Raw genomic sequence first — 8,812 nt, forward strand, 5'->3', positions numbered from 1 at the left:
AAGGGGGTGCAGGAGCAGAAAGACTTGGGTATATATGTGCATATATCATTGAAGGTGGCAGGACAGGTGGAGAGAGCAGTTAATAAAGCATATAATATCCTGGGATTTATTAGTAGGGGCATAGAGTACAAGAATAGGGAGGTTATGCTAAATTTATATAAGAAACGCGTTAGACCTCAGCTGGAACATTGTGTACAGTTCTGGGCAATGTATTGTAGGAAGGATGTGAACATATTGGAGAGCGTGCAGAAGAGCCTATAAGAGTGGTTCAAGGGATGAGAAACTTCAACTATGAAGATAGATTGGAGAGGTTGGGACTGTTCTCCTTGGAGAGAAGAAGACTAAGACGAGATTTGATAAAGATGTTCAAAATCATGAGGGGGCTGGATAGAGTAGATAGGGAGAAGCTGTTCCCGCTTGTAAAAGGATCAAGAACGAGAGGGCACAGATTTAGTGATTTGCAAAATAAGCAAGTGTGTTGTGAGGAAAAAACATTTTCACAATGAATGGTTCAAGACTGGAATGCACTGCCAGAAAGTGTGGTGGAGGCTGGTTCAATCGAGGCATTCAAGAGGGCATTAGATGCTTATTTGAATTGAAACAATGTGCAGGGGTACAGGGAAAAGGCAGGGCAATGGCACTAGGTCATAATGCTCATTTGGAGAGCTGGTGCAGACATGATGGGGTGAATGGACCCCTTCTGTGCCATTAAGATTCTGTGATTCGGTATGTAACCCTGTGCTGTACCTGTCCTGTGAGGCTTTGATGGGACAGAGTAAAGGAAGATTTACTTTGTATCTAACCCCGTGCTGTACCTGTCCTGGGAGTGTTTGAAGGGGAATCACAGAATCACAGTGCAGAAGAGGCCCTTTGGCCCATCGAGTCTGCACCGACATGTGAGAAACACCTGACCTACCTACCTAATCCCATTTACCAGCACTTGGCCCATAGCCTTGAATGTTATGACGTGCCAAGTGCTCATCCAGGTACTTTTTAAAGGATGTGAGGCAACCCACCTCCACCACCCTCACAGGCAGTGTATTCCAGACCGTCACCACCCTCTGGGTGAAAAAGTTTTTCCTCACATCCCCTAAACCTCCCGCCCCTCACCTTGAACTTATGCCCCCCTGTGACCGACCCTTCAACTAAGGGGAACAGCTGCTCCCTATCCACCCTGTCCATGCCCCTCATAATCTTGTACACCTCGATCAGGTCGCCCCTCAGTCTTCTCTGCTCCAACGAAAACAACCCAAGTCTATCCAACCTCTCTTCATAACTTAAATGTTTCATCCCAGGCAACATCCTGGTGAATCTCCTCTGCACCCCCTCCAGTGCAATCACATCCTTCCTATAATATGGCGACCAGAACTGCACACAGTACTCCAGCTGTGGCCTCAATAAGGTTCTATACAACTCCGACATGACCTCCCTACTTTTGTAATCTATGCCTCGATTGATAAAGGCAGTGCAGCGAGAAATTTACTCTGTATCAACCCTGTGCTGTACCTGTCCTGGGAGTATTTGACGGGACAGCGTAGATGGAGCTTAACTCTGTATCAGGCCCGGGCATCACACGTTATTTAACCTGAGTGGTACCTGCCATCCACCATATTAAGTATCTCATTGAACCGAAGTTGAAGGCCATGCCTTTCTACGTTTACTCTCCAGAACCTCACCGTTCTAGTGCATTAATTTTGCCATTGAAGATAAACCCTCTGATAGATTAACTCAGACAGTAAACCCATTCCTCTTGTGTATTAACTCACAATAAAGCCTTCACTGTTGTTGGGTCAAAATGGTGGAAATCCCTTCCTAACAGCACTGTGGGTGTACCTACACCACATGGACTACAGTGGTTCAGGAAGGCAGCTCATCACCACCTTCTCAAAGGGAACTAGGTATGGGGAATAAATGCTGGCCCAGCCAGCGAAGCCCACATCCCATTAATGAATAAATAAAACACTCTGTATTTAACCCTGTGCTGTACCTGCCCTGGGGGTGTTTGATGGGAACAGTGTAGAGGGAGCTTTACTCTATAACTAACCCTGTGCTGTACCTGTCCTGGAAGTGTTTGATGGGACAGTCTAGAGGGAACTTTACTCTGTATCTAACCCTGTGCTGTACTTACCCTGGAAGTGTTTGATGGGAACAGTGTAGAGGCAGTTTTACTCTGTATCTAACCCTGTGTTGTACCTGCCCTGGAAGTGTTTGATGGGAACAGTGTAGAGGCAGTTTTACTCTGTATCTAACCCCGTGCTGTACCTGCCCTGGAAGTGTTTGATGAGGACAGTGTAGAGGGAGTTTTACTCTGTATCCAACCCTGTGCTGTACCTGTCCTGGGAGTTTTTGATGGTGACAGTGTAGATGGAGCTTTACTCTGTATCTAACACTGTGCTGCATCTGCCCTGGGAGTGTTAGATGGGGACAGTGTAGAGGGAGCTTTACCCTTTATCTAACCCCATGCTGTACCTGCCCTGGGAGTGTTTGATGGGGACAGTGTAGAGGGAGCTTTACTCTGTAGCTAACCTCGTGCCTCATCTGTCCTGGGACTGTTTGATGGGGACAGTGTAGAGGGAGCTTTACTCTTTATCTAACCAATGCCATACCTGTGTTGAGAGTGATGGGGACAGTGTAGAAGGAGCTTTACTCTGTACTAACCCCATGCTGTACCTGTCCTGGGAGTGTTTGATCAGGGCAGTGTAGAGGGAGCTTTACACTATATCCAACCCAGTGCTGTCGCAGCCCTGGGAACATGTGATGGAGATGGTGTAGACGGATCCTTTCTCTCTATCAAACCCTGTGCTGTACATGTCCAGGGAGGGTTTGATGTGGACAGTGTAGAGGGAGAATTACTCTTTATCTAACCCTATGCTGTACCTATTTTGGGAGTGATTGATGGAGACGGTATAGAGGGCACTTTACTCTGTATCTAACCACATGCTGCTCTGCCCTGAGAGTGTTTGATGGGGTTGGTGTAGGGTGAGCGCTAACCTGTATCTCACCCTGTGCTGTACCTGCTCTGGAAATATTTGATCGGGACAGTGCAGAAGGAGCTTCACACTGTATCTAACTGTCATGAAGAGATATTAATTTATATAATATTATTGGAAATTATTTTAAATTGGACTTGTAGTAGGGCCTCTGCCTCTGTCAGTGAGTATGTGTGTCTTAATTGGATTAAAGCTAGTCTGGGTGCTTTGATATACAGTAGTTTTGAGATGTAAACAATAAAGTAGAGCATGCATTTGCGTTTTGTTGAATAAACCGTTCAAAGACTGTGGGTGAAATCTTGCACCTAGCTAGGAGACACCAAGCAATATGTTTGTATTAATAATAAAATTGGTACTATGAAAGGGGCTTTATTGTTAGAAGAGGTGGAGTTCAAAGGGCCTGGTGATACAATGAGAATTTGCATTCAAAGGGAAGGCTAGGTACATACAGAGAGTTTTGTGTGTGGGAGTCAGAGGCATGGAAGATCTAAGCTTATAGGCCTACCACTGTGTCTGCAAAGGAACAAATTGGAAGGGACCTCATTTTGAATTCTTAAGATAAAATGTGCTTTGCCTGCTGTCTGTTTAAGTCTATGGGTTATTGTTGCCTTGGGGAAGATTATCTGGGAATGATTAATTTGGGGATTTGTTTAATAGTTATTATGGTAGTAATTTATAGACATGTGTATGTGTTTAACACCTTATTAAATTAATAAATGTTTAATTAATTTATATAAAAACCTCTGGAGGCTTGGGGGTTTCATTTCTGAATTCAGAGCTGCATTTCAAACATACCAATTGAAAACATAGGTTATGACAGTTTTTAGGTTTCCCTCTGGGATTTCAAATAACTCAGCCTTTATCAACTGCTGTGTCATAACGTAACCCCATGCTGTACCTGTCCTGTAAGTGTTCGATGGGCACAGAATAGAGGGAACTTTACTCTGTACCAAACCCCTTGCTGTACCAACCCTGGGAGAGTTTGATGGGACAGGGTACAGGGAGCTTTACTCTGTATCTAACCACGTGTTGTACCTATGTTGGGAGTGTTTGATGGGATCATTGTAGAGGGAGCTTTCTTCTGTATTTAACCCTGTGGCTGTACCTGCCCTGGGACTGTTTGATGGAGTTAGTGTAGAGGGAGCTTTACTCTGGATCTAACCCCGTGCTGTCCCTGTCCTGGCAGTGTTTGATGGGGTTAGCGTAGAGGGAGCTCTATTCTGTATCTAACTCCGTGCTGTACCTGTCCTGGGAGTGTATGATGAGGACAGCGTGCATGGAGCTTTACTCTGTATCTAACCCTGTGCTGTACCTGTCCTGGGACTGTTTGTTGGGGTTAGTGTAGAGGGAGCGTTACTTGTATTTCACCCCATGCTGTACGTGTCCCTAGATGGCTTGATGGGAACACTGTAGAGGGAGTTTTACACTCGATCTAACCGCAAGCTGGACCTGTCCTGGGAGTGTTTGATCGGGACAGTGTAGAGGGAGTTTTACTAAGTATCTAACCCCATGCTGTACGTTTTCTGGGAGTGTTTGATGGGAACAGTATAGAGGGAGCTTTACTCTGTATCTAAACCCACGCTTTCCACATCAAACACTCCCAGGAAAGGTTCAGCACAGTGTTAGATACGGAGTAAAGCTCCCTTTACATTGTTCCCATCAAACACTCCCAGGATAGGAACAGCTCAGGGTTAGATACAGGGTAGCTCCCTCTACGCTGTACCTGTCCTGGGTGTGTTTGATGGGGACAGTGCAGAGGGAACTTTACTCTGTATCTAACCCCGTGCTGTACCTGTCCTGGGAGTGTTTGATGGGGACGATGTAGAGGGAGCTTTACTCTTTATCTAACCAATGCCATATCTGTGCTGAGAGTGATGGGGACAGTGTATAAGAAGCTTTACTCTGTACTAACCCCATGCTGTACCTGTCCTGGGAGTGTTTGATCAGGACAGTGTAGAGGGAGCTTTACACTGTATCCAACCCAGTGCTGTCGCTTCCCTGGGAGCGTGTGATGGAGATAGTGTAGACGGATCCTTACCTTGTATCTAACCATGTGCTGTACTTGTCCAGGGAGTGTTTGATGTGGACAGTGTAGAGGGAGAATTACTCTTTATCTAACCCCGTGCTGTACCTATGTTGGGAGTGTTTGATGGAGATGGTATAGAGAGCACTTTACTCTGCATCTAACCCTGTGCTGCACCAGCCCTGGGATTTTTTGATCAGGATAATGTAGATGGAGCTTTACACTGTAGCTAACCCCATGCTGTACCTGTCCTGGGAGTGTTTGATGGGGCAGTGTAGAGGGAGCTTTACTCTGTATCTAACGCCACGCTTTACCTTCCCGGTGAGTGTTCAGTGCTGACTGGAAATATGGAGTAGACATGTGGAAACTTTATGGCATTTTAGCTCTGTTTGGCAGCTGCTGTGTGAGAAGCAAATGGAGGCCTGTCCTTGGCTTGCTTGCTCTCTGATGGTCTGCACTAAAGTGGGACAGACTGCTTTAGCAAGGCAGCAATGTGTATATATTTTTAATGAAGCCCAGCATGCTGACTGCAGATTCTCCCTTATTCACCAAATTAGGAGACAGAATGTCTCCCATCCCCTTGATGTCACTGGCTGGTTTCAGTCCTGACTCTGCTGGCTGACCTTTTGCGCTGTCAGCATTCATAGAAACATAGAAACTAGGAGCAGGAGCGGGCCATTTGGCCCTTCGAGCCTACTCCACCATTCAATATGATCATGGCTGATCCTCTATCTCAACGCTCTATTCCCGCTTTCTCTCCATACCCCTTGACGCCCCTAATATCCAAAAAATTATCAATCTCTTTCTTGAATATACTCAGTGACCTGGCCTCCACAGCGTTCTGTGGTAGAGAATTCCACAGGTTGACCACCCTCTGAGTGAAGAAACTTTTCCTCAGCTCAGTCCTAAATGGCCTGTCCTGTATCCTGAGATTGTGGCCCCTGGTTCTAGACTCCCCAGCCAAAGGAAACATCTTCCCTGCACTTCGTCTGTCTTACCCTGTTAGAATTTTATACCTTTCAATCATATCCCCTCTCATTCTTCCAAACTCTAGTGAATACAGGCCGAGTCGAGCCAATCTCTCCTTATACGACAGTCCTGCCATCCCCGGTATCAGCCTAGTGAACCTTCGCTACACTCTCTTTATGGCAAGTATATCCTTTCTTAGGTAGGGAGACCAAAACTACATGCAATACTCCAGGTGTGGTCTCACCAAGGCGTTGTATAACTGTAGTAAGACATCCCTACTTCTGAACTCAAATCCTCTTGCAATGAAGGCCAACATACCATTGGCCTTCCTAATTGCTTGCTGCACCTGCCTGTTTACTTTCATTGACTGGTGTACCAGGACACCCAAATCTCTTAGTACATCCACATTTCCCAATATATCACCATTTAAATAATGCTCTGCCTCTCTGTTTTTCACACCGAAGCATATAACTTCACATTTATCCACGTTATACTGCATCTGCCATGTGTTTGCCCACACTCACAACTTGTCAAAATCACCATGAAGCTTCCTTACATCCTCCTCACAACTCACAACCCCGCCCAGTTTTGTGTCATCAGCAAACTTGGAAATATTGTATTTGGTTTCCTCATCCAAGTCTTTTATATATATCGTGAATAGCTGGGGCCCAAGCACTGATCCCTGAGGTACACCACTAGTCACCGCCTGCCATCCAGAAAAAGACCCATTTATTCCCACTCTCTGTTTCTGGTCTATCAATCAATTCTCAATCTATGTCAGTATATTACCCCTGACCCCATGTGCTTTAATTTTGCCCACTAGCCTCTTAAGTGGGACCTTATCAAAAGCCTTCTTGAAGTCCACATGCACCACATCCACTAGTTCTCTCTTATCTATTCTACTAGTTACATCCTCAAAAAACTCCAGTAGATTAGTTAAGCATGATTTCTCGTTCAGAAACCCATGCTGACTTTGTCTAATCTCGTTAATGCTTTCCAAATGTTCTGTTACCACGTCTTTTATAATAGACTCTAGCATTTTCCCTACTGCTGATGTTAGGCTAACTGGTCTGTAATTCTCTGTTTTTTCTCTCCCTCCTTTCTTAAATAGTGGGGTTACATTTGCCACCCTCCAATTTGTAGGAACTGCACCAGAGTCTATAGAATTTTGGAAGATGACTACCAATGCATCCAATATTTTCAGGGCCACTTCCTTTCATACATTGGGATGTAGATTATCAGGCCCTGGGGAATTTTCAGCCTTTAACCACATTAATTTCTCTAGCACCATTTTTTTTACTAATACTGATTTAGATTCAGGACCCCAGTTTCGGATTCAACTTCTTCACTCTCCATCTTACTAGCAATTCTATCATTTTATGGTCGCTCTTCCCCAAGGGACCCTGCACAACAAAATTGTTAATTAATCCTTTCTCATTGCACAATATCCAGTCTAGGATAGCCTGCCCTCTAATTGGTTCCTCAACGTATTGGTCTAAAAAAGCCATCACGTACGTCCTCCAGGAAATCCTCCTCCAGGGTATTATTACTAATTTGGTTTGTCCAATCTATATGTAGATTTAAGTCACCTATGACTACAGTTGTACCCTTATTGCATGCGTCTCTAATTTCTTGTTTAATGCCTTCCCTTACATATCGGTTATTGTTTGGGGGCATATAGACAACCCCACCCATGTTTTCTGCCCCTTGGTGTTTCTTATCTCCACCCAAACAGATTCCACATCATGATTTTCTCAGCCAATGTCCTTCCACACTATTGCATTGATTTCCTCCTTTACTAATAGTGCTACCCTACTTTCCCTATTTGTCTGTCCTTCCTCAATATTGAATACCCATGAATGTTCAGTCCCCATCCTTGGTCACCCTGCAGCGATGTCTCCGTAATTGCAACTATATCATAACCGTTTATATCTATTTGCACTGTTAATTCATCTACCTAATTGCAAATGCTCCGCGCATTAACATACAATGCCTTTAAACTTGTCTTTTTAACCTTATCAGTCATTTTAGCTTTATTTTGCACTATGACCCCATTTGTTTCTTGCCTTCCACTTTTGCTTCTTACTTCTCTGTTTTTCGTTTCTATCCTTGTTCCCCTCCCCCTTCTCCTTGCTCAGGTTCCCATCCCCCGCCATGATAGTTTATACCTTCCCTGACAGCGCTAGCAAACACCCCCCAAGGACATTGGTCCCCAGTCCTGCCTGGATGCAACCTGTCTTTGTACTGTGTAAAAGGCACTCAATTCTACATGTCCTTTTTTTTTTGCCTGCAGGCCCCCCTCTTGATGAAGTGGAGGGGAAACTTTGCTGTGAAGCTGAACCTCAGCAGTGAGGAGGCATGTGACTGGTTCCTTGCTCAGGCCCACAGGCTTCAGAGAATGTTGGAGGTGAAATATCTGACACTGGATGGAGGAGAGGGAAGCCCCTTTATTGACCGGTTGCAGCAGTGTTCCTGGCAGCTCAGCAGTGATGAGTACATCACCCAGTTCACACTGCTGGCTGAGAAGCTGGGGAATACAACCATTATAACTACTGCTACTCGGTAAGATGTGACATTCTCTATAATCCCTCACAATGGATCTGGGTCTTCTTGTACATGAATCACAAACAGTTAGCATGCAGATATGACAAGTAATTAGGAAGGCAAATTGAATGTTAGCTTTATTGCAAGGGGAATGGAGTGTAAAAGTCTTGCTACAACTGTACAGGGCATTGGTGAGACCGTACCTGGTGTACTGAACACTGGACCGGTCTCCTTAAGGAGGGATGTACTTGTGTTGGAGGCAGTTCAGAGAAAGTTCACTCAGCTT

At 45.0% G+C, this 8,812-nt stretch overlaps 1 protein-coding gene across 1 annotated transcript in view; it reads left to right on the forward strand.

The window, feature by feature from the left end:
* The window catches only part of LOC144685056 (SITS-binding protein), a 228,798-nt gene extending 220,250 nt beyond the window's left edge, over positions 1-8,548 (forward strand). Inside the window, exon 6 of the mRNA XM_078549590.1 lies at positions 8,276-8,548. Coding sequence (XP_078405716.1) covers positions 8,276-8,548 — 273 coding nt within the window. The remainder of the gene's footprint in view (positions 1-8,275) is intronic.
* The last annotated feature ends 264 nt before the right edge of the window (positions 8,549-8,812 follow it).

This window comes from Cetorhinus maximus, chromosome 9 (genome assembly GCF_964194155.1).
Source record: "Cetorhinus maximus chromosome 9, sCetMax3.hap1.1, whole genome shotgun sequence".
Lineage (NCBI taxonomy): Eukaryota > Metazoa > Chordata > Chondrichthyes > Lamniformes > Cetorhinidae > Cetorhinus > Cetorhinus maximus.